Genomic DNA, 25,538 nt, shown 5'->3' on the forward strand with positions numbered 1-25,538 from the left:
CAGATGGTAAACGGTCCCCAGCAACACTTAACCTCAGGGCTAGGAGGAGGGAGTGGCCAGCCTCCTCGGGTGAGTTCACTCACCAGAGAAGGATTTGCCCGCCAGTTCCCCGCCCAGAGGAGGGGAGCCTTCATGAGGCCAGCCTGTGGGGAGGGCACAGCCTGTCTGGGACAGACATTGGGCGCCTTGGCCGAACCCACAGCCAACCAGCCAGGGAGGCTCGGGAGCTGTCACTCCCCTTCTCCTCCAAAGTGTGTCCCTTGTCACACACAGCCTGAAGGGCCTGGGACCCCACACCAGTGGCCAGTGCTGCCCAGAGTTGTGGGCTACGCTCAGGTCAATTTCTCTTTTCTCCTAGGGGGCCTTTCCCACTGTGGGCTGGGCCCTGGGTCTGGGGAGGCACTGTCTAGCCTTATCCACCTGGAGGCGAGCACCACAGCGGGGCCAGGCCGTGCCTCCAGCACCCCAAGTTGTACGTGAAGTCCCAAGGGAACCGGGGAGGACAGCGAGGCAGAGGTGTTGTGAAGGAACCCGCATTCCCGCCATAGTCACCCAGACTGTACGGAACGACCGCCTCCTTGCCTAACAGCCCGCTCCCTGCCCCCGCGGGCCACAGTCCAGTTCCCTGCAGCCCCCCAGGTGGCCAGGGTGTCTCCCCGCCAGTGCAGCATCTGCCCAGATAAGAAGCTGCCCGCGCTATTCCAAGGGCCGTCAAAGGCAGGCTAAGAGATTCCACAGTGCGCTGGCAGAGCTCAGAGTCGCGTCCCAACCCCAGCAACCAGGGGCAGCACCCGGGGCTGGGTGCTCAGCCTCAGATCACCCTGGCAGGCGGGGAGCCTTGGGGAAGGGACCAGGGCTGGAGCCAGCAGGTTACAGAGCTTGTGCCTCAACAGAGCAGGAGTATCCTGAAGTGGTGGAGGCCACGGCTGGTCGCCAGGCCTGGGAGGAGTGGCCCATGAGCGCTGGACGCAGGCGTGGCAGCCATGGAGGAAACATACACGGGGGCTCCAATCTCTGATCTCGACAGGGCAAGTGTTTTCCCGAAGTCCAGTGTCTCCTGATTTCTAACCCAACAAGCAGCACGTGCGGGGCATCCTGTCCAAAAGGGTCAAGTGTCTGGGCCCACGCAGGCCCACCTAGACAGGTACAGCACTGGGGCAGCCCCGCCCTCCATGGGCAGAGCTGTCCTCTGGCCCCCGGCTATTGCTAGTGCCCCTTTTTCTTCCTGATCTCCAATGCCTGCTGGCCTGCAGCTCCTGATCCCTCCCTGGCCTGTGGCCTTCGGTGAGCCCTCAGGCCTGAGCAGGGGTGTGGAGGAAGCGTGGTGGGCAGAGCCAGGCTCTGGTGAGCATCCTTGGGGGCCTTCTGGAATGAGTTTGCTAATAGAAATGTTGTTCTGGAAGATCCCGATAGCACCTGTCATTAACCCAGGCACCCTGCCCGGAGTTCTCACCAAGAAATCGGGGGCGGCTGCTTGCAGGTGGGTGAGTGATTTGCAAGGACCACAAGAATATTTGCATAAACATATGTATAGAAGTTTGTATTTATTTGCATTCATTTGCATAAATTGCTGGCTCTTTGAGCTGTTGTTCCTTAATTTTATTTTATTTTTTCCAGTAAATTTCTTTGAGCTCTGAATGAAAAACAAAAAACAAAAAAACTGGACACCTTGGGAGTGAGAACCAAAAGGCAAAACCAACAGCAGCACCTGGGCATGAGCCTAGAGGTTCCCAAGTCTTGCTGTACGTTAGAATCTTCTGGAGAGCTCTAGGGATAACTTGGGGCCTGGCTCACTACTCTCCCCCACCCCCTACTAGAGAATCAGAAACTTGGGTGCAGTCCGGGCTTCAGCTCAAGGTTTCAGATGAGCCCAGTGCAGGCTGAGAACCAGGGCCGCAGACTGGACAGGCCTGTGTCAGAGGGAACCGGCACCAGCCTCCCGCTGAGGCCACACGGTCCTCGTGTTCACGAGCATTCAGATGCTTGCCTGTACCGAGGTGCTGAGGGGCACTGCCCTGCTAACACACGGTGAGCGCTCGGTCGCCCTGCCCCCCATCCTCACCACCGCTGCAGACATGAGGATCCAGGGCCCTGGCTGCTCCTCCTGCTGGGAGTCAGCCCAAGGACCCTGGGACTAGAGGGTGGTGCCTGCTGCCTGCCTGCGGGGCCTGTTCCGTCTGATCTGTGGCCGTGGTTAGTTCGCCTTCAAGGTGACCTGCAGGCAGGTGACCACACTGCTGTGCAGAAGCCTGGGAGGGTGAGCTTGTGCGCAGCGAAGCCTGCCCAGCCCTGCGCACCTGTCTCCAGGCCCAGAGAGCATAGAGTGCTGGGGCTCCCAGGCTTAGCTGTCTGGGGAGCGGAATGCTGAGTGTCTGGAAATGCATTCAAGTAGGGCTGGTCCCCAGGGCTCCGCACTTTCCTCTACCTGTCACCCACTGCAGACTCAGCGTCCATGGTCCCGCTTGCGATTCCCTACGCCTGTGCCCTGGCCCCTGGACAGCTTCCTCCACGGCTGCTAGCTCCCGTGCCTTCTCCACGACATCTTCTCCAATCCAGCAGCCACTTTTCTGTTCCCTCCAGCCCTCCGCTAAAGCTTACCTGAAGCCTGTGCGAGGCCCCAGCGATGCCGGACGCTGGGGCACAAGGACCTGTCAGATGCAGGCTCTACTTTGGAGTACTTTCCTTAGTACGGCTCCAGGCCCACTCCTGCACTTCCAAGTGCCCACCATGAATGGGACGAGGCTCAGGGCAGGCCCTGCAGATCTGGATTACGGGGTCAGAGAACGGCCAGACCCTGGCTGCAGAAGTCAAGCCGGGAGGGAAGTTCTGGTTTTAGGAGCTCCAGGAGGCCGGGGGGAATGTATGAGAGCCGAGGGGCCACTTCCGGTGGCAGCTAAGGAAGCCGGGCCCACTGTGCTCCCAGATCCACCTTTGCTGGGATTGCTGGGTTCATCCTGGGACCCTCAGGAGCCCCTTTGGTGTGCAGACCCCACTAATACCCAGGTCAGCTGTGCTGGGGGCATCCTTTTTTTCTCCCCAGCCTGCCCCGTGGCCTGACTACAGCCCCTAACGATCCAGGCCTCAGATGTGCCTAACCCCCACTGCCACTCCAGCAAACCCGCTCAGGGGCTCTCAGTCCATTCCCCCCACCTCCGCCCACCAGAGGCAACCCTGACCCTGAGAGAGAGCAGGGCTGGAAGCTCCAGGGAGCCCGGAGGGTCTCTGCTTCTAAGAGGAGTTTTGGCCCAAGGCGGACATCATTGGTGACCACTGAAGGAGAGCTGGGCAGGAAGGCCCTGGCCCATGGGGACAAGGACAGCTCCTGGATCAGGCTGAGCCGTGCCTCCCCCATCCCTGGGCCTGGGCAGGTGGCTGTGGCTGGAGTCCAGGAAAGCCTTCTGCCAGATTCTGTGTGATCACAGCTGCCCAGACCACCCCCACCCCAAAGTGGCCACCGCATCTCAAGACCCTAGGGCCAGCAAGGATTCCACTTCCTTTCCCTTTCGGTCAAGGTCATGCACTCACTCAGCAACGGACTTGGCAGAGGGGTGGACCAAGGGCGGAGGAGCAGAGGGCAGCACAGAACCTGGTCTCCCAGAGTGGGCGGGCACTGGAGGAGGCCAAGGGGATTCCAGGTGGAGGGAGCAGCCTGGACAAGGTGGCAGGGCTGCTGGGCTCCTCTCCGGACTTCCTGCTGCCCCCTCACTTCCTGTTACGGTTTGGGTAATAGCTGCGATGCCCCTCAAAGACCCGCATTGGAGATTTGGCCCCACAGTCTTATGCTAATGGTTCGTGGATTAAGGGTAGAGACTTGATCTGATTATGGCCTTTAGAAGGAGAGCCCAGTGGGCGGTCTTTAGGTCACTGGGGCGTGCCCCCAGAAGGTCCTGCTAGCCAGAGGGCTGGTTATTTAAGCTGAGTTCAGCACAGTTTCCGTGTGTGCTTCTCACCTCGCCACGTGATGGTCCCCGCCGTGCACACTGTCTCCGTCAGATGTCAGACCCATGGGGCCGCCAGCTCAACCTCGGACTGCAAACCTCCAAACTGTAAGCTGGAATGCACCGCATCGCTCCACTTGGCATTTTGGTGAAAGCAATGGCAAGCTGACTAATGTACCTGCTGTGCCCGCACCCCAGCCCCAGCGGGTGTGTAACCACCTGTCAAAGCCAGGGAGCTCAGGAGCACAGAGCCAAACTGCCAGGTCGTGCTGTCTCCTCCCACCTCGCCCAGGGCCCAGCACACAGCGGTGCTCCCCGAGTGCTGGCGACCCTGCTGGACACAGCCTGACCAGTGAGGTGGGGCTCGGCCTTCCAGCATTTGTGCACCCCTCAGCCACTCCTAGTCAGTGTCTGAGCCCAGGGGCTGGCACCCAGAGGTCCCCCAGGAGCAGGGCCACATCCAAACACACAGGCTGGACCCTGGCAGTGCAGGACAGCACTGGGCACTTGGGGAACTGTATCGATGTATTCATGAATATGGGACTATGGTTTTATTCTCGAGTCTTGGCAAGCTCAGCTTCCCAAGAAAAAATACCTGTCAAGCCAAATACCTGCAGGGAAGTGACACGTTAAGTCCAGAAGCTCGGCTGAAATCACAGGGACAGCAAATGTCCCGTGTCGGGGAAATCAACGCAGGGGGTTAAGGAGCACAGGCCCGTGTGCCCGCATAGGTCTCTCCTTCCTGTGTCTGGAGGCACAGGTGCATGGGCGCCCTCTAGAGCCACACCTGGGCCAGCTCCCGGTGTGAGAGCTGTCTGGCTCTGGCATACTGGGAATGAGAGGTGCCATCCCTACCCACCGGAGCTTGTCTGTCTAGCCAGAAAACAGAATTGGGCAGGCAAAGTCACATAGCCAGGAGGAAGGGATGGCACAGGATGCTGGGAGACAAGAAAGCATGGTCGCGAGGGATGGGAAGACAGGGAGAGTCAGCAGAGGGACCCCTTCCTGGGGTCCCTCCCCCAGGCTGGGGCACCCTGGGGACTCTGCCCACCCATCTGATGGGCAGAGTGTGTGCTGGTCCCTATGTCAGGTATACAGGGCAGAGAGAGAGGGGTGTAGCCCAGGCAGGGTGAAAGGCTGGCTCCTTGCTGGGGGCCATGGTTCCCCCCAGCTCTTGCCAGGGCTGGCGCAGGTACTTGAAGGCACCCATGACCTCTAACCCCATGCAGGGCCTGCAGCTGGGGCCTGAGCACCTGGAGGGTGCAACCCCTCCCTCTGCTGAACTGAGCAGGATTTCCTAACTTCCCTTTAATGACCGTGGCAATGACCTGTGTGATCATAAAACATCATTAGTATATTAGAAACTAGAAAGGACCCCCAGGCATTCGCCTCTCTGAATCGCAGGAGGCAGGTGTGCTGCCCAGAGCTGGTACAGACAGGACTGGCAGGGGTGGGGGGTTGGGCACAGATGGAGAGCCGGGGACTCCTCGAGGGAGGCTGCACAAGACACACACACACGCACACACACACACGGGCTTTCTCCTCGCCTGCCTCCGAACTCCTCATCCTCCCCGGGCTGCAAATTCTCCCTCGAATGGATTCGTGGTGCTCTGAGATGCCATTAGCCCCTGGCATCTGGGGTTTCCGTTTCATTTCCCTCTTTACCTGGGTAACTGAACTGATTGTACTCCCAGCTCTGGTTCACTAATTCTTGCAAATCCTTTAAAACTATTGATTTATTTGCTGGACTGTGGCTCTCAGAATTCTTGGGAAATAATGGCTTTTGCTAAAGCCAGTGGAGGAGACCTGTGGCTGTTCCCTCCCCTCTCTCCACCCTCTCTCCTCTGCCTGTTCCCCCTCTGCTGCCCTTCCCCAGCCCCTCTTCCCACCCCCTCTCTGAGCTGTCCGTCACCTGGGGCAGGGGACTGATTGTCCCGGAGCCCCAGCTGGACACATCTCTGTGGGATTAATTAAGTCCCCAGGGAGAATCTCGCATGGTGAGGTTTTATGGAGCACGGCACGTGAGAATGGAGGCTCCAGGGTTGCATCTGTGGACGTGGGGCTCTTTGTCTCTTGCTGGAGAATACCAGGTCCTGCGCCAGGGCCCTGGTGCTCTTCCATTTCCAAAGCACGTCCTACGCTCGGGTCTGCAGCATTGAGTGCAAAGGCCTGGGGGCCCCTTCCAACTATGGCACAAACAGTTGTCTCACCCACGTGTCCCAGGAACCCTGGGTGGGGGCAGGTCTACCAGGGTCTTGGCATGGAGGAGGGTGAAGAGCCCGGCCACCCTGGGGAGGCTGAGCTTCCTGTGGCCCTCTCCTGCCCAGGGCTGCCCACCAGCCACTTCCGCCACATGTGCAGAACCCAGATGTGCACAGAGGCAGGTTTCAGGCTCTGCACCTGTGCCCTCTGCTCCATCTGGGAGCGGGGCTGTGCAGGAGGGTGTGGTGGCCGCATCAGCTCCTCGCTGTGCCTTCTTGGGGAAGATATCTTGAGAAATCTGCCTGGAGGCACGTGCAGTTCTCCGCTCTTCCTACATCCCTGAGTCTGATAGGAAATAAACTTGCCACGGGATCAGTTCCCAGGAAGCCCGTCCCTAAGCCAGACGTGCACTTAATGCACCCAGCCTGCCCAGCGCCCTCACCTAGCAACATGCACACCACTGTGGTGGCCCCTGGTGGCGACCCCCGCAGGGAAGGTCACGCTGCACACCCCCAGCCCTGGGAAAGGTCAAACCTCAAAATTTCAAGTACCATCAAAAAGTCACAATCCTGAGCCAAACCATCCCAGCTCAGGCCTGTGTGTATTTGGAAATCTGATATCTTGCCTCTAAATGGTGGTAATAGAGGTGGAAGGTGAGCAAGGCTGAGGGTCCAGCACGGGCCTGTGGCTCCTCGTCCCAAGAAGGCCCTCTGTGCCCCCCAGCCTGAGCACCAAGGCCTGGGCCCCACCCTGTTGTGGGCACACCCAGGAGAAGGGTAGGTAGCCGGTGCATTGTTTCTGAACCCCATGCCCTGCCCAGAGGTGGGGAACGCTGAGGTGCCAGGTTCAGGGACTCCTCCCTCAACCCCAACCCTCGGGGTAACCTGCAATCTCACAGCTCGGCCTCCCCAACAGAGCTCAGAGCCCCTCCACTTCCTCCAGCCACCCCCTCCCCCGACCACCATCAATGTATTCACCCACCCAACAGCAGCAGCCTCCATGGCAGGGCCCTTCTCTCCACCCTCTGTATCCCAGGGAATCCGGGAGACCTCTTCCCTCCCTTCTCAGACTCCAGATCCGCAGGTGCCTTATCACGGCTTATGGAGCCTGCCTACCCCTACCCCTAACTCCAGGGCCCCCCCCGCCCCCCCGCAGATTGCCCCTGGAATGTGTTCGTGTGTGGCTGTGGGCCTTTGCACACACAGGCTGCTGCCAAAAGCCGCTCCTGTCTAACGGGTCCCACCCACCTCCCAAGCCCTCCCATCCCTGTGGACCATCTCTCATCCACTGGCATACCTGTGTTCCCCCAGTGCCCTGGGCAGGCCCTGCAGCCTCCTAAGTTCGCCATATTCACCTCAGTCAGCTCTGTCTCTGATCTCCTTCCTGGGATGTCCATGTCCAAGGCCTGAGCACCCAGCTGGCTGAGCTCAGGCCTCAGGGTTCCACACCAGCTACCAGGGAGCCACCTCCCCTGGGCTCCCATGGGGACAGGGCCCCACCCATCTCAGGATTCTCCCCAAGAGTGGGGGGGGGCAGGGTTCTGATGCTGAGCAGCTGAAATGGTCTGTGTCCACTCCCCCATCAGACTGAGCTTGAAGATGGAAACCAGGTTCATCTCGTGGTCCAGAGCCTTGCACAGAGGGAGCCCAGTAAGAGCACACTGGGGCCCTAGCTGGGCAGCCCTGGGAGTACATGTACCTCGTGTGCGTTTGCTTCTGCGCCCTGCGTTTCCTGGTCATCTTAAAGGGCATGAGAACTTTCCCACTGGAAAGTAACCTCAAGGGCCGCGCAGCAACACACGTGGATGATCCAGGTGTGCAGCCCTGGGCTGGGGCTGGAGACACAGTGAGGACTTTGGTGCCAGAATCCACTGCTGGGAAAATGGCTCTCATCACCCAGCGTGGACAGCTAGGGAAAGGCAGCTGGTGAGCGGTGGGGCTCCCTGTAGGGCTTTTGTTTCCTCTCGGTAAAGGGCAGGGATTTCCATTTGGGTAACGGACACAGGGAGACCAGCCCACTAAAGCCATAGGTCCAGGCAGGAAGTTGGTCTCTCACGCTTTCCTCTCTAAGAGGAGCTGGAGGGCTTGCATGGGGCATCTGGTGAACCACCTGGGCCGGAAGGCGGCAGGTGCAGCCCACAGATACTTTGATTGTGCCTTACCTGGAAGCTGGAGCCTGCTCAGCAAAGAACCAGGAGGAGAGACAGGCACCTAATCAGGAGGGAGCGCCAGGTGGGGGCGGGCGGAGAGCAGCGGCGGGGCCCTGTGGCCACAGCCTTGCTCGGCAGCCACAGGAGGCTGTGTTCACAAAGACCCCATTTGTCCCTGCGGTGTCAGCGCACGTCCGGCGGCCTGCTCCCAGATGAATTACCCTCTGGGCTAGTGGGACTCAGTCTTCGCTGGGCTTTCTCCGTCGATTTCCCGACTGCTCTGAGTTTATAATTTTTTCAGGTCCTTTATCAAATATGTGTCATAAATACCAATGGGATCGAGAGCATTTATCACCTAGCCAGGCTCTGAAAAAAAAAAAAATTATTTGGCCGTCCAACCTTTCTGGGGGCTCTGATTTAATGGACTTGTCTGCCGCGGAGCCACTGAAATCCTGCGCCTTTTAATATTTGCCACCTCTTCCTCTTTATTACCACCCCAGACAGCCCTTCCAGTCCTGCGGGAACCGGCCCATTAGTCTCTGACAAATAACGTGTGTCGTTTGGTGAAAAATATGCACGAGTTTGGCTACAACTTCATCTCCCATCTCAGCGCCGTCTGTGGCCTCGCTCCCCCAGGAACAAAGCTCGCGGTCCCACAGGCCGGCCTCGGCGTCCCCGTTCCTTGCTCACAGGGTCCGGCCAGCCATTGCACACCAACCCCTCCAGAACGGGCTGGGGCTGGGGGTCGGGTGCACGCAGGAACCTCCCAGCAGAAGGCTTGCTCATGACCAAAACGTGGAAGCAGCCCAGATGGCCAGCAGCAGCAAAATGCAGCATCTGTGAAAGCCGCGTCGCTAGTCGGCCTTTGAAAGACGGAATTGTGTTCAGGCCACCGTGTGGGTGGACGGTGAGGACTTCCTGCGTGAGGAAGTAAGGCAGTCCCGGGAGGACGAGCGTGTGTGATTCCAGTCCCACGTGGGCCCCAGAGGAGACGGACAGTGCAGTGGTGGCGGCCAGGGGCTGGGAAAAGGGGGGAACAGGAGTTGTTTAATTACGACAGGGTTTCAGTTTTGCAAGATGAAGAGAGCCCTGGAGATAGGTGCTGTGATGGTTGGCCGACCTTGTGAATGCACTTGACATTCCTGACCCATGCCCTTGAATTGTACCACAGTGCTTTATATTTTTGAAGACTTCTTTATTTATTTGAGTGGCAGAGCTACAGATGGAGAGAGGGAGAAGCAGAGAGGTCTTCCATACACTGGTTCACTTCCCAAATGGCAGAAATAGCCTGAGCTGGGCCAATCCAAAGCCAGGAGCCAGGAGTTTCCTCTGGGTCTCCCACATGGGTGCAGGGGCCCAAGCACCTGAGCCATCTTCCACTGCTTTTCCAGACTACCAGCAGGGAGCTGGATAGGAAGTGGAGCAGCCAGGACACGAACTGGCACCCATTTGGGACGCCAGTGCTGCAGGCGGAGGCTTAATCCACTATGCCACAGCAGCGGCCCCATCCACGATGCTTTTAAACAGAAGTAGTTTCAGACGGAACTAGCAAAGGAGAAGCTGGCATGGGGACGTGCTCTGAGCGTTTATGCCTCCTTTCTGTCTCGGTCAGACCTCACTGCGTAACAAATAGTTCTAAAACGTAGTGGCTTCCAATCATGCTTCCAGCTTGCTAACTGGGGTGGGCTCAGCTGGCCTGGCTGTGGGATGGGCTGATACGGGCAGTGGCCACCCACAGGATGGCTCGCTCTACTCCACACGGCCTCTCACCCTGCACCAGGCCAGCCCCGACTCCTCCACGTGGCGGTGGGTGGCAGGGTCCTTGGGATGTGAACAGAAGCCAGCAACACTCCCTGAAGCCAGGGCTATGCGGGCACAAAGCCATTCCCACCATGTTCTGCACCCCAGAGCGAATCAAAGGTGAGCCAGGAGTCAAAGGGCAGGGAGAAGACGCCCACCCCTCCACCGGGGAAGCTGCAAGAACTCTGCAGCCACCACGCTGGCTATGCCTATGCATATGCCAGGCCCCGTGCTGGGCGTTGCAGATGAAAATATAAATAAAACAGCCGGCCGCGGGAGGCAGGCATGTAAATAAATGATTACAACACATAGAGCACTCCAAGGAAGCAAATGCGGACTGCTGCTGTGGGGGCCTTCAAAGGGAGGCGGAGGGCACAGGGTACAGCGAGGGCAGCGGGGGCAGGAGGCGCAGGGCCTGGGACCAAGTAGCACCTGGCGTGGCCTTGAGGGATGAGTGACGAGCAGCCAGCTCCACAAGGGAAATGAACGACCCAGGGATGGAGCCAGCTGCTGGCTCTGACTGGCGTTGACGTGTGTGGTGTGGGCACAGCGGTTCCGCCGTGCCCGTCCCTGCACAGTGCCGTCCATTGTCGTGCTGTCCGTGCCCTGTGCCTCTGTGGCCCTCACAGCTTCGTCTCCAGCCCAGGCTTCTGTGCCCCACCTGCTCCCCCTCCCCTGGCCTCCCACAGACCCACCCAAAACTAAACTCCTCTCTCCCCCTTCCTGGATGTCGCACACACGCCCCGCCCTGCCTGTTCTGGCGCCCAGGGCCACCGCGTCCACACCTGTGTCCATCTCTTTCTTTTCCTTCTCTTGAAGTTCTGGCGTTTTCACGCCTCACTGGGGTCAGGCGAAGGTCACCACCACTACCACCCACTCGAGTTGGCCTCCAGTGGGGTGCTGCCGGCATGCCAGGCTTGTGCTTAGCCCATGCTACCTCATTTAGCTTTCGGTGAGGAGACTCAGCCTCTGGAGACGTTGATTCTTTTCTTTCCTAAGCACACGTGCCTGATGGGAGGCCAAGTTCAGGTTCGCACTCCAGAGGGGCCCCGAGGCCAAGCTGTTTTGCATTTGCTTTCCTGCCTCCCATCCAGACTCCTGAATCACTCCCCATCCCGGCTCTGTGTGATTTCATCAGAAGGCCACATCTCCCACGTCTCCGTGGTGCCCCCAGGATTAAGCTCCATCTACCATGGCGAGGCTCCTGAGGTCCAGCCTGCTGGCCCCTGGGAATCCCTGTTGCCCCTCCCCAGCCTGTGTGCCAGCCGGCATCTGTCCTCCAGCCTGGCCCCTGGCCAGGGCCCACACCTCAGTCCCTGGGTGGCCTTGTCCTCAGGGATCCTCCTGGGTCTTCAGCAAGCCCAGAGCCACAGCCAAGGCCCACCAAGCCCCTTTCCAGCCCCAGTCCTAGCTTGGTCATCTGACTTTCACCAGGAGCCCAGGTTCAAGGGCTTAGCCAAGGACATCCAGGCGTCAGAGGCAAACCCAGCAGGGAGACTTGGCAGGCTGGCTGACACTAGGCCACATGGACAGATGACTGGTCAGGGCATGCCGGGGGTGATTCTAGAACAGTGGCTGAGGATCAGCGTAGACCTGGAGGCGTGGGGTGATGGCAGGGCTCCGGGAGGGCCAGGCTCAGCTCTGCAGGCCGCCCTCTCCACTCACCTATGGTAGGAGATAGCCCTGCTGCTGACAGTCAAGGTCATTCTGGCCTGATACCAGGAGTGCTGAGGGTAGGCCTTGTCCAGCAGGTCCTGGGGCAGGCAGGTGAGGCAAGGCTGGGGGCAGCTTTGGTCACCTGAGACCCTACCTGTTACAAGTGAAGCTAAACAAGGTTCCAGGTCACGGGCAGGCTCTTCCTTCCTTCTCCCTTCTAAACCTCGGGGTGGGTCTGGGAGAAGCTTCTGACATCCCCAGGTCCGGAGCCCACAGGCCTGGGCACTGTCTATGCCAGCCCCAGGTGGCCAAGACACCAGGCAAAGGTAGGTGCACGCCAGGGTGGGGAGGCCCCGGAGACCACTTCCTGGGACCCTCAAGGGCTGCAAACCAGGCTCCACAGGGCTGAGCCCAGGCCAGGGTGGGAGTCCCGGGAACAGGAAGGGGTGTAGAGAGTCCCGTCCCTTGCTTGCTTGCTCCTCCGGAAGTGCCCGGAAGTATGATTTGGAAGGAGGTGTGTGCCTGGCCCCCACTCAGCTGCCCCGGGGGCAGCTCGCCCCACGCCACGGCTCTGAGTGTCTAACAGCAGGGATGCTGTTTTTGCAGGTTTTGTGGTTTTACTCCTCTGGACCGTACCCAGCCCACGCTACACCACAATGCCATGCTTTACTTGGTACCCGATGCATTGCGCCATTGGCACTTGGAGAACCTGTTTCACGCTTACAGGGCAGCTTTAGTTGTCTGTGATAACGTATCCTCCACGTTTCCGATTGTCAGACTGGGACTCTTTCCCCCTGCCTTTTGATTTCTGGGGTTCATTTTTTTTATTGTACTTGGGTTTTTTTTTGTTTGTTTGTTTGTTTTGTTTTGTTTTTGTTTTGTTTTGTTTTTCCGTGGGGGGTGGCTTTTGGTTTCTGGTTTTTTTGTTTTTGTTTTTTGATTCCTCTGACTGTGTAGCCCCTCCCCGTGGCTGCTTGTTCCCACCTATGTTTGTGACTTCTTTTGAGTGTCCGTGTTGAGCCAGTCTTGCCAAGAAAACAGTATCAAGTATTTCCGATTTCTCTACTTCTTGAAAAATATTTTTTTAATTAAAAAAAAATACAAGAAAACTCTTAATGGGGACGTGGCCCTGTCTGTCTTCTGTGTTCTGCAGAAATGTTGAAGGAGCTGAACCAGCAGCGCAGAGCCAGAGCCTTCACAGACCTGAAACTTGTTGTTGAAGGCAGAGAGTTTGAAGTCCACCAAAATGTTCTAGCTTCCTGCAGCTTGTATTTCAAGGACCTGATTCAAAGGTTTGCCTTCCTTCCAGCTGTGCTCGGGTCTGTTCCTTTGTAGGATGCTTTTGTGTCGCTTTTCTCTTCCCCTCTCTTGCAGGTGCCTGAAGCGTGACTCCCTGTCACAGAGCCAGTAGCCATCTCTCCTCCTGCTCCCCTCCTCCCCAAGCCCCCTCACACTCAGCCTCAGAACAACCACTGCCCCCTGCCGGCCTGCCCCGGCCGGTGGCCAGGGCCCCACGTCCCCGTCCCCCCCCCCCCCCCCGCAGCCGCGCCCCCAGAATCCCACCTGCCCTGCCCGCCCTGAGATTAGGAACACAGCAACCTCTGCTCAAGGAACCATGGCACACAGCCCCTCACTGGGCCAGCACGGGCTCCCAGCACCACCGCCACTGCCACTGCCGGTGAACTTCCAGCCAGGACACCTCATTAGCCAGGCCAGCCCCGCTGAGGGGCCCCTCCCCACTCCAAGTCAGGGAGCAGAGACTCCAGGCGAGGCCTCGTCCACGTGTGCGCTGGGCCTAGGCCGGCGCTGTCCAAGCGGGGACCAGGTGTGTCCTAAACACGGTAGCCCGCAGCCCCCGACCCCCCTTCAGCCCTGGGCCCGGCCTTTCCCACCTGAGTGAGTCTCAGTAGCGCTTGAGCATCTTTCTTTCTTTCTTTTCCATTATGTTGAGTTTTTTAATTCGTCTGCTTCCTACCCTTGCAAAGCAGTCAGGGCCCCCTCCAAGCTCCTTAGTGAGGGCGCGCAGCCGAGGGGCAGCCTGGGGACCGCTCACGCTTCTCCCCCCATCAGCAGATTAATCCGCTGCTCATTTTGCCTTGCAGCCTCTCCGGGGCGGACGCCGAGCCGGGCCCGAGCTCAGAGTGGGAGGACAGGACCTGTGCTGGCCGCCCAGTGCCGTGTGCGGACTTGCCGACTAACCCCCCAGTCACTGTGTTCTGTTTCAGGACGGCACCCTGGCTGCTACCTCCTTCCCGATCCGTTGTGTCCTTTGGCGTAGAATGGGGCTGCCTGGCGTGGGAGGCCCTCAGCCACGCAGGAGGGGCCGGGCTCCCTGGGACTTCCCAGCTCGTAGGCAGCGCTTGGGCTCTCTGTGTTAGGAGAGTGAGGTCTAGAGGGAAGGGGTGGTGCCGCGGCTCCTCCCTGCTGCCATCCTTGGCCAATCCTGCCGCAGAGGAGTGCCCCGGGGCCTGGGGCCTCGCTCCAGGCGAGCTGCGGAGTGCAGAAGGGGCAGCAGGAACAGCCCTGGCCTGGGCTGGAACCCCGGAGGCCCCTTGACTGCCTTTGGGACCCTCCCCCACTCTCAGCCAGACTCTTGCATACCCCAGGGAAGAGGACTCTACTAAGCAGGAACCCAGGGGGTTGAAGGCTGCCTGGACAGGCTTCCGACAAGGGTGTGGGGACAGGGACAGTCAGGGCCTGTGTGAGGCAGGTGCAGCTAGGAGAGGGTGCCCCTGGAGGTGGGAGCACAGTGGGATGTGCCAGGCAGCCGCTGGAGGGCAGAGGGCACCCCCTTGGAGACCTCAGCTCGACCCCAACTCTGCCACTTGTCCGATGGCCTCAGGCTGGCCATGTCCTCCCTCTCAGGCCTCAGGTTTTCTCATCTGTAAACCAGGAGGTGGGTTCACATGAGGTCCCCTCCCAGCTCTGACACCCTAGGGTGACGGTCAGTGGGTGGCAGGGCTGGCCTGCAGAGGCTTCCCTAGTGCGAGCTGCTGGCCAAGGAGGCGAAGCGCCCGAGGCCACAGGCAGGAGGGCGGGGAAGGTGACCCACTGCGCAGTTGGCGTGTACACCGCGATGCACAGTAGGAGGCAGGTAGAGGGTCAGAACCCAGAAGTCTGGGGTTTAGAGCTGGGGGCCCGCAGACCACAGGAGGGTCCCTGGGCTGACGCCAGGCTGGGGGCACCCTGCCGCCCAAGGGCACGGTGTGAGTTTGCAGCCCTCCCCTCGTGGTGACTGCCAGGCACTCGGCTCCGCTGATGTAGCTGGTAGCAGGCAGGTGCCAAGAGGAAAGCCCAGGCCTTACAGGGAGATGTCGGCCTTCCTGGCCACGTGCAAGGGTCAGGAATTTCAGCTTCTCACGTTCAGAGAGCAGCTGACACTGTCACTGTGTCATTTCTGCCCCCTTCACCCCTGTGGCCCAGCAGACCTAATGTGCAGCGGCTGGAATGGTCCAGAGGGGAGAAGTGGCCTCGGCTGTGCTCTCGGAGGGGACAGGGAAGGCCGATCGTGGAATGGGGGTGTCCTGGCACCTCCCCACATGGGACCAGCACTGACCTGTCCAGGGCGAGCGTGGCCGACCCCAGGCCTGGAGAATGAAGCCGGCCTCCTTCCCACCTGCAGCCTGGAGCCAGCCCCGGCATGCCGGCCTGGCCAGTCCTAACCCCAGTGTGGCCGCCCCTCCTGGGAGCCCTCGGGACAGCTGAGGTTTAGGCACCAGCGGGATCTCAGAGTCGCCGTGGGGCCAGGAGGGAGGCTGAGAACAGAGGGAACAAGGCTGGAGAAGGAGGCAGGAGCCGCGTCCCCGAGGCTTGGCTTTAAGCCTGCGGGCAGTGTGGGCAGATCTGTCTCCTAAGGAGGACAGATCGTGAGGAGGGGAGCTGCCCCCCAGCCCCGGCCTGCCCGCCGCCTGGGCGTCTTCCCTCCCAGGCAGCCGCACCCTCAGGGAGGCCACGGCAGCTCCCTGCCCTGAAGTCTCACCTTGTCCTCCTCCTCTGACAAGGGCCCGGTCCCGCCCACAAGGAGATTGGCAGAGCTGTCACTCTCAGAAGGTGCTCTTCATAGCCCCATTCTGCGGATGAGCAGATGGAGGCCCAGAGAAGTCTTAGCAATCAGCGGCTCTGAGCTTGGGATCGAGGTCTGGCTCCAAAGCCTACGGCCCTGCCCTCCGTGTGCCCACTCAGAGAGCAAAAGTGCAGTTTTTGTGTGCAAAATCTGCGAGGAAGAAAGAGAAATCCCAGGACCAATCATGGGGCCCAGGATGCAAGGGAAAGTGTGCACGTGTGCACATGTGTGTGTGCAAGTGTTGTGCTTGTGTGTTATGTGTGTGCACATGTATGTGTGTGCGCATCACATGTGTGCACGCACGAGTCTGCTCGAAACCCCTGTAAACTGCTCTCAGCCACTCCCCAGACAGGAACTGAGCCTCCATGCCTGCGAGCCCCTGGAGCCCTGGGGTGGAGGCGGAGGCCAGTGCTGAGAATGCACCTGTGTCCCCTCTGCCACCCACCCTGAGGCCCCAAGACCCTGCGGGAAACGCAGTTGAGGCTTTGACTCTGGGTGATCAGGATGCTGCCCGGTCACAACCCCCCTGACCCCCTCCCGCTCTCCACACACAAACTGGGGGGAGGGGCCCTGGGGGGGGGGGAGCTCAGCAGGGGCCCTGGGTCAGCGCCTCCTAGGCCCAGAGCCACTCCTCAGTGCCAAGGAGCAGGCCCTGCACTTTCCTTTTGGGTTCAAAGTCCTTTCCTGATCGCCGAGAGGGCCGGGTGCCACGAGAGGGCAGGGCCGGCAGTGCTGGCTGCTCTCAGGCTCGGCCAGGTGGGCTGCAGCCTCTTCAGAGAGGCCAGCGGCCCATGCGTCTGGAGAGAGGACAGAGGTACCTCCCCGCCAGAGGCCTAGCCCCGGGAGATGCTGCACGAAGCCTGCCAGAGGCCTCAGCACGCTCGCGTCCTGTCCTCCCTTCCCCTGAGCGACCGCCAGGGGACCCCGCGAGCTGGGCGCTCCGGGATGGTGCTCACAGAGCATCATGCCAGGCACTGGCCTTCTCACCCCTTCTGCGGCCACCATGGGGGAGCCGGGGCAGCCAGGTCACGCTCCCTGCTCCTCCACCCCCAAGGAAGGCGGCACCTGCCCCTGGCTCTGGGAGAGCAGCCCGGGACCCTGGAAGCCAGCTCGCAAGAGGACTCATAATCCCTGAGAGCCTTGTGGGGGCATGCCTGGGCCCTGGAGCTGAGGACATGCCACGTTCCTGTGCGTGGGACTGGCCAGGGGGTTCTCATCCCTGGGATCCTCGGCCCGTGACGGGGCTTCAAACACCCTCTTCTTCCTGGACTAGAACCTCTGGGCCCTGGGCAACACCTGCCTGCCCCTCATCCCACGGCCTCCACCCCAAGGGTCACGTCCACAGCCAAGGTGACCCCAGCTGCTCCTGCCCTGCTTCACCTCCTCAGTAGCAGCAGGACCCTGAGGGGCCAGCAGCTTCCCCGGGACACTCAGCCCCCAAGGCCAGCCCAGAGCAGGGGCCAGAATGGTCCCCTGCGGAGGAGAGGGGTCTCCCGGGATCTCCACTCCAAGATGAAGGTGCCCCACAGTCCAGCCATGACAGTGACAATCGGGAGTCCACAGCCTCCCTGGGCTCTCAGGACCATGCACAGAGGCTGCGTGGACTCCAATCAGAGGGTCCACAGCAGGCCTCACCGTCTGGGGCTCCCCTCTCCCAGGTCTCACACTCAGCAGCCAACCCAGCCCCACTCTTATACTCCAAGCATTCTTCCGTGGGCCACAGGGTGATGGCCTAGCTCATCTGGCCCCCGGAGACCTCCTGCCACATCTAACAACCCCTGCACCCCTACAAGGGGCCAGGTAGAGCAGAGTCAAAGCTGCCACCCCATGGCCAGGTCCTCCCCACCCTGCCAGCACCTTCCAGTCCCTGCACTCCTGTGTCCTGCAGGCACCTCCTTGTCCCCAGGGCCCCCTCCCTGCCCTCAGCACTGGGGACTGTGGGCTGCCCCTCTGCCCAGCACCCCTCACTCACTGGGTGATCCCACGATTCCCAGGGCCACGTGCATTTCCGTGTGTGTGTGCGTGTGCGTGTGCGTGTGCCTGTGCACGTGTGTGCACAGCCTGAAGTCCCACCGCAGCTCCCCACTGGGGGTGACCTCCCTCTGCCTGAACACTCACGGGCAGAACCAGGCTGGCGAGAGGCACAGGCAGCAGCAATCAAGGCCTTGGGAGAAAACGAGCAGCCGCCCGCCCCTCCCCCCCCATCGGCCCTGCTTCCAGAGCGTGAAGGGCGTGGGGAAGAAAGGCCAGCCGTGGCCTTGTAGGCAGAGGCCACAGAGACTGGGAGCAGGGGGTGGTCCAGATGGCCTCCGAGGCCCGGGGCAGTCAGGATTCTGAGTGCCCACCGAATGAGCTATTTTTGTACTTGACAAAGCCACCCACGCATGGAATTCCACCCTGACAGCACAAGACTGGGTGTATGCAGTCACGTTAGACATGGGGTAGGGGTGGGGCGTCTGCCTGGACCCTCCATGTGTGCCCGCACCTGCCCTCTTTGGCTCCAGGGCCCCCAGTTAGATGAGCTGTTCTGGGGAGAGGGAACCTAGCCGGGCTCAGCCAGCAGAGTCTCTGCCCACCGGCCCTGGCATCGGTGTTTTCCAGGCCGGGCAGCCAGTGCTGCTCTAGCGGTGGCATCTCCGGGATTGCCAGGCAGAAGGGCGTCTCCCAGCCTCCGTCATCTCCGGGGGCCTCTAGACCTCATCTCCCCAGTCCTCTTGTTTGTGCACAGGAGGAGGCTGAGGGCCTGAGAGGCCCCGGCTGCCGGCTGGTCAGTGGCAGAGCCAGGGCCCCCAGGCCCCCAGCTCCCTTCCCGCTGTTCTGCCCACCCCCATACCCTGGCACAGCAGTAGGCTCCTGTCGCTGGGGGGCCAGCCCGCCCACCTGCTGGACACGTCTGCCCTCCCTTCCCCACTCCCCTCGGCTACCAGCGACAGGTGCATCCCAGAGACCAGTTAGGAGAGTCGTGAGCCCCTGGCCTCCTCGGGAGGTGGGTGGACTGCAGAGGTCGCCTCCCAGCCACGTGGCTGAGCCCAGCGCCGGGCAGGATCAGGCTCTGCGGCCGAGCCGGGGTGGCCGAGCCGCCGCCTCCGACAGCCCCGCCTCCCCCCGCTAACGCTCGGGTGTTTTTCCTCCTGGCCGCCCGTCTGTGTTGCTGTGATTTTTTTGCTTCATCTGATGTGTTTCCTTCCAGGTCCCGCCGTAGGGTGCTGCCAGGCCTTAGGGGCCTTTGCAATGGTTTTGTATTCTCTGTAGACACCAGATATAAACATTTCGATATATTTGTGTCCCTCCCCCCCGCTCCCCTCAGTTCACAAGCCCGATGCACACTCTACACGCAGGCCACTCTGACCTCTGACCCCGTGTTCCATGTGGCAGGAGGCCCCGGGCCAGGCCCGGTCATGGCTGCTGGCTGTCTGTGGCGGAAGTCCCTGGTTGTTGCCCTCTCCCCTCCCAGCTCTAACCATTCTGTCCGTCTATCTCGTCTCGTCCTCAGTTTCAAAGCAATGTCATGAAGGGCTTCCTTTCCATGCCTAAAAGGAAACAATATGTCTGGGGAGAGAGGTGGGGTCAGAGCGGGGACCGGGCAGCTCGGTGGGGGGCCCTGGGTCTCGGGGTGATCCGCGGAAGCCTCAGGGAGGAGGATCCGCCACCTGCGGCGGGGAGGCCCCGGGCCGGCGCTGCAGGTCCCCGTTTGGCCAGCAGTGGGCAGCACCGTATTGTTTCCCTTTGAGGCCAGTCCTGGTCCTCGTGCCCATCCACAGCTCATGCCTTTTGATTTGCATCTTTCTCTGCATGGACATGGCGAGTAGGGCTAAGCAGGGGTTCTGTTGTTTGGGGGCATCTCTGGTCACTCTTCTCTTTCAGATCCCGTGTCGGGTCGTTAGGTTCAGGTGTGTCACTGCCGTGCCCTCAAGCGGAGGGCGTGGCCGAGGTGTGCAGGGAGATCTAGCCCTGTGAGGAGGCGGCGCAAGCGGCCGCCAGACGGGCAGGTGAGGACACCTGGTCTCTGTGCCTAGGTCCGTGCAAGACGGCAGCCAGGGCGGCCGGGAGAAGCTGGAGCTGGTCCTGTCGAACCTGCAGGCCGATGTGCTGGAGCTGCTACTAGAGTTCGTCTACACCGGCTCCCTGGTCATCGACTCCGCCAACGCCAAGACGCTGCTGGAGGCGGCCAGCAAGTTCCAGTTCCACACCTTCTGCAAAGTCTGTGTGTCCTTTCTCGGTGAGCCTGCAGGGCCCATGTGACCCTCGGGGAGAAGAGATGCATGGCAAACCCCAGAGAGGGAGGGCTGGGCGTGCACGCGCAGGTGCACGCTGGGTGTCGCCCGCTGTTTGAAGATGAGAATTGGCTTTTCCGTACTCAAGGTGGGAGATATATGTTGTGCCCCGCTCAGGGCTGGCAAGAACCAACGGGCCATGAGGTTGTGCTAAAACTGCTCACAGGGAGAGCTTGTGGGCTGGCCTCACGGCCCAGGCCACCAAGCCCTAAATGAAGCAGCCACAAATGTGTGCTCCCTTTCACTTATATCCCTGGGCCACACCACTGCCTGGACATGTCTGGACACCTGAGCTGTCCCTGGGCCAGCCAGGCCCGCTGTGTGGAGTAGGGATCTGGGTGGCAGGGGCTCCCCGAGGTCCCCCAACTCAGCATTTTCACTCTGCAGATCAGTGCCACCTGGCCTGGCTGACAGCAGGGAGAGGCAGGGACAGGGAACTTGTGGGTAGAGCCTGCAGAGAAAGCTAGGGCTGACTGCGATGGCAGTGCACCGCGGGTGAGGACAGCTGATGGGGATGGAGCGATCAGGAAGCAGTTGGGAGCCCCAGCAGCAGAGGGGCGCCTCCCCAGGTTACGGGTCTCCAGGAAACAGACACGGCTAGGGTACAAGAGCCTCGGGCTAGGTCTCAGGATCTGGAGGCTCACCCCAGGGGAGGTGAAGGCCAACGGGAGACGGTGGGTTGGGTGTGTGAGCATTGCTACTGCTGACTTGACTCCTAGGAGTCAGTGGTCTCAGATGTGCCCGTCACAATCATTGAAGACTGATGAGCCTCACTGCGGCCCCTCCCTGCCAGCCCCCTCCCTTGGCAGCCAAGGAGGAGGCTCTGAGCTGGCACTCGCTCCATGCCTCCCAGTCATGGTGCTTCCAGCAGGACCTACAGCCAATACATGCTAGGGCATCAGAAACCCCAGGAAGTGGACACAAGGCTCAGGGACACAGGGAGTGGGCTTGTGGGGACCCTGGGTGCTAAAGCAGGATCCCAAGGACCTGGCTCAGAGAGGTGAAGGTGGGGGGCACAGGAGGCGACCCTGCCAGGGCCCTTGCATCACTGGTGCTGCACTCTCGCCCCCAGAGAAGCAGCTGACAGCCAGCAACTGCCTGGGCGTGCTGGCCATGGCCGAGGCCATGCAGTGCAGTGAGCTCTACCACATGGCCAAGGCCTTCGCGCTGCAGATCTTCCCCGAGGTGGCGGCCCAGGAGGAGATCCTCAGCATCTCCAAGGACGACTTCATTGCCTACGTCTCCAACGACAGCCTCAACACCAAGGCTGAGGAGCTGGTGTACGAGACGGTCATCAAGTGGATCAAGAAGGACCCTGCGTCACGGGCACAGGTAGGCCCGGCCCCGCCCCTTCTCTCTGGGATTCCAGGCACCATTGTGATGGGGTCTGCAGCAAGGACCAGCAGGGGGCACAGAAGAGCCAGCAGACTGGGGAGAGAGAGGCTGGTCCCACCCTACGGGCAGCAGAGAGGGACAGGGGGACGTAAGTCACCAAAGGGTCCTCAAGGGCCAGTGTTCCACTCACAGCGAGACCCACACTGACCAAGAGGTGGCAGGGCCAGGGTGGCCAGCACAGGGGTGCTGCTGGGAGAAGCAGGTGCCTGAGCCAGGGTGCTGGCGTCTCCCAGGAGCTCAGGCTGAGCAGGTGGAGCTGTGAGGCATGTTCCCATTCTTGAGGGGGTAGAGGGTGCCTGGATGGGCCAGAGGGAAGCTACAGCACACAGGACAGGAGAGAGCGTCAGAGCGGACAGCTGGAGGGATCCGAGTTGGAATTCAGGAAAGCAAGTGTCCCCAGAGGGGCACCGGGCCACGGGAGCTCCTGGGTCCATGCACACCCCGGTGGACTCGAGCTGGAGGTGCCGCTGGAAGGGACTCGGCTCTCACCTGTGAGGAGCCCAGGCATCTGTGCAGCCACATGGAGAACTCTGAGGAGTGCCGAGGCTACCCCAGAGAACAGCAGGTGGGCACCACAGTGCCCAGAAGGGAGGATGACCAGGAAGAGTGGGGCAGGGAGGCCAGATCCCGAGTGAGCGGGGGCAACAGAGTGGCCAGTGCCACGGGGCTGTGTGTTTCATCGAGAGGGACAAAGACGAGAGAGTGGCCAGGGACAGTCACACTGGGGGTATGCAGGGGGCAGAGACACTCGCCTGGCACAGCATGTGGCCAGGTCCCTGGACTGATCTGGTGGGGACGAGGCAAGGTTTCTTCCAGAGGGAGGAAGCTGGGCTGGGCTGGGCAGGTCATAAGAGTGACCGCCACAGTCACTAGGACTCCCAGATCCATGTGCCCAGCCTGGAACTCTCTCCTGAGCCCAGGACACTTCCAGCTGAGGTCCCCCAAGCCCCTCCCACTCATCCCGGGCTCTGTGTTTCCGTCCTGCCCATCCCCAGGACACAGCCTGGATTCTTCCCACATCCTCAGCAGCCCTGGGGACTCACAGTCCTCCTTCTTCGCTCCCCCGGGGGCCACGCCCTCTCCCCACCCAGCACCCCCGCCCCCGGCTCCACAGTGGCTTCCTCGCCTTCAGCCTTCTCTCTCCAGATGCGTTCCCCAGCATCCAGCCTCGGTGCTCTTTCTGCAAAGCAAGTCGGATCACATGATTTCTCTGCTTCAAACCTCTCCCGAGTTCCCTCATCAACTCCACAGCATAAACCACCCAGTCCCTGCCAGTGTCGCCTAAGATCAGCTAGGCTCTGGCCTCTGAGGCTCGCTGCTCCCCGCGCTGCCCCCGACACACACACAGCAAAAACCTCCTGCATCCAATGGAAATAAGCCCTGCCGTCCCCCATGCACCAATCGCTTCCACTCTGTGTAAGCTCTGAGGGTCGCCCCAGCACCAGCTGCTGACCCTCGCCCCAGTGCCAGCGTCACCCACTGGGTGCCGCTTCGTACCACAGCACCCACACCAGCCCTGCCTGCACTCTCCTCCTGCGCCCGCTACGTTTTTTTTTTAATGTATTAATTTGTTTGAAAGTTACAGAGAGAGACAGACAGAGACAGAGAGTCTTCCTTCTGCTGTTTTGCTCCCCACATGGCCACAATATCCTGGGCTGGCCCAGGCAAAAGCCATGAGCCTGGAACTCCATCCAGGTCTCCCACGTGGGTGCAGGGGCCCAACGACTTGGCCACATTCTGCTGCTTTCCCAGGTGCTTTAGCAGGGGGCTGGATTGGATGTAGAGCAGCCAGGACTCAAACCAGTGCCCATATGGGATGCCGGCATCGCAAGTGATGGCTTTGCCAGCAACGCTACGACACCGGCCCCACCCCGGTGCTTTTGTGCCACAGAGCTACTCTGACACCTGGAGGTCGGAGACCGGGGCTCATCGGTCTTGGCACCGCCAAGCCCTTCTCCTTTTAGCCTCCTGGCAGTCTGGTATGCAGTAGGGCTCAGGGCCTGGGCAGAGCATGGGAACAAGGAGCTAAAGGGACACCCTGTCAGCCCCCAGGGCCAGTGGCCTCGCCCCTCTGCTCCCCCAGCTCACTGGGGCTCCCGTGACCTGCCGAGGCCAGGCACAGCAGAGCGTGCACACCGCCAGCCATACACCTGCTAGAATGCTGCACCTTGGTGCAGCCCCACGCCTTGCCTTGCCTTCTGCCATGACCCCTGAGAGGCAGCTCCCTATGTGCAGCCTAAGAGCAGCCGCCCTGTGTCCCCTCTGTGCCGCAGTATGCCGCGGAGCTGCTGGCCGCCGTCCGCCTGCCCTTCATCCACCCCAGCTACCTGCTCAACGTGGTAGACAACGAGGAGCTGATCAAGTCGTCAGAAGCATGTCGGGACCTGGTGAACGAAGCCAAGCGCTACCACATGCTGCCCCACGCCCGCCAGGAGATGCAGACGCCCCGAACCCGGCCCCGCCTCTCGGCAGGTATCGAGAGACGTGATCCACCCCCCTCCAAATACAGGTGCCGTGGGGTCAGCCCGCCTCTAGATGGGGCCCCGGGGGAAAAGCCAGGCACGGGTGCTGCCAGCGTCGGATTGTGTCCCAAGGGTGCCTGTCCATGTCCCCGCAGGCGTGGCTGAAGTCATCGTTTTGGTTGGGGGCCGTCAGATGGTGGGGATGACCCAGCGCTCACTGGTGGCCGTCACCTGCTGGAACCCACAGAACAACAAGTGGTACCCCTTGGCCTCACTGCCCTTCTATGACCGCGAGTTCTTCAGTGTCGTGAGCGCCGGGGACAACATCTACCTCTCGGGTGAGGCTCCTCAAGGCTGCGGGAGAGATGGTGCCGGGCTCCCCAGAGTGGCTATTGCGCAGGGCTAGCCCTTGGCACCCTGGGGCTGGGCCTGCCAACCCTGGCCCTCTCTCATCTGTGTCCCTGCTGCCCACAGGTGGGATGGAATCGGGCGTGACGCTGGCTGACGTCTGGTGCTACATGTCCCTGCTCGACAACTGGAACCTCGTCTCCAGGATGACAGTCCCCCGCTGCCGGCACAACAGCCTGGTCTACGATGGGAAGATCTACACCCTCGGGGGGCTTGGCGTGGCCGGCAACGTGGACCACGTGGAGAGGTAAGGAGCCACAGTCACAGCAGAGGCGTCCCCTTACACAAGATAAAGTCGCAGCATCGCTCCTCCCCAGCTCCCCACTCGGTGGTGACGGGCTGGTGACTGGGCCTCCCCAAAGCCACGAGCCAAGGCTCTGCCAACACAGCAGCAGGAGACGGGTGTGGGCTGTGTGGCAGGTGCAGGCAGGATGGCAGCCGCTCCACCCTGGGATGGGCTGCTCTTGTCTCAGCCTCCCCTCACCGTATGGGACAAGCTGGAGCCCCAAGATCTCGTCACCAAAAGGCACGGGATGCACTTGACCAGGCTGACTCCCGGACTATGAGCACCAGCCCAGAGATGAGCTGGAGTTTAGGGGCACAGCTGGATCTAGGAGCCTATTGGTGGCACCACCTCCTGTCCCTTGCAACTACGGGTTTCACACTTGGGACCGTCCTTCCTCCCGCCGTCCCACTCAGCCCAAACACAGCACTGTGGAGGCACGGACTGGCCAATCCTCTAGAATTCTCCGGAAGAAAACATAAGCCAGTGGGCCCGAGACTCTGTGTGTGTGCGTGTGTGCGTATGTGCATGTGTGTGTGTGTGTGTGGGCGCGCGCCGGCCCTCTGCTGGCGCCCTCCCCAGGGCCCTGCTCTGCGGGGAGCGCCATGATCCTGTTCCTCGGGGCCAGGGACACTCCTGCAGACAACAGCAGCCTGGGGGAAGGGAGGAAAGTGCTCAGTGAGCAGACAGCAGAGAGCGATGGGCAGGCTGACCCGACCCCAAATCACAATCCAAGAGATCACAGCTGAGACCACGGGGGAGAGCCCTCCTCTTCAGTCTGTCCTGCACCCTGGGGCCACCGCCCTAGCCTGCCTCCCCGGCCCAGCTCTCAGCTGCCACCAGAGAGCACGTCTTCCCATGTGATGTCTTTGTGCCCGCGAAGGCCACATATGCCTCAATTTGTATTT

At 60.9% G+C, this 25,538-nt stretch overlaps 1 protein-coding gene across 2 annotated transcripts in view; it reads left to right on the forward strand.

Annotated features, from left to right (window-relative positions):
* KLHL29 (kelch like family member 29) overlaps positions 1-25,538 on the forward strand; it is a 280,541-nt gene that overhangs the window by 247,491 nt on the left and 7,512 nt on the right. For both annotated transcript variants that reach the window (XM_062209026.1, XM_062209025.1), the window contains exons 6-11: positions 12,899-13,037; positions 19,825-20,027; positions 21,155-21,414; positions 23,751-23,949; positions 24,095-24,277; positions 24,414-24,594. In XM_062209026.1, coding sequence (XP_062065010.1) covers positions 12,899-13,037; positions 19,825-20,027; positions 21,155-21,414; positions 23,751-23,949; positions 24,095-24,277; positions 24,414-24,594 — 1,165 coding nt within the window. The remainder of the gene's footprint in view (positions 1-12,898; positions 13,038-19,824; positions 20,028-21,154; positions 21,415-23,750; positions 23,950-24,094; positions 24,278-24,413; positions 24,595-25,538) is intronic.

The sequence above is a fragment of the Lepus europaeus genome, chromosome 13, assembly GCF_033115175.1.
Source record: "Lepus europaeus isolate LE1 chromosome 13, mLepTim1.pri, whole genome shotgun sequence".
Classification (NCBI taxonomy): Eukaryota; Metazoa; Chordata; class Mammalia; order Lagomorpha; family Leporidae; genus Lepus; species Lepus europaeus.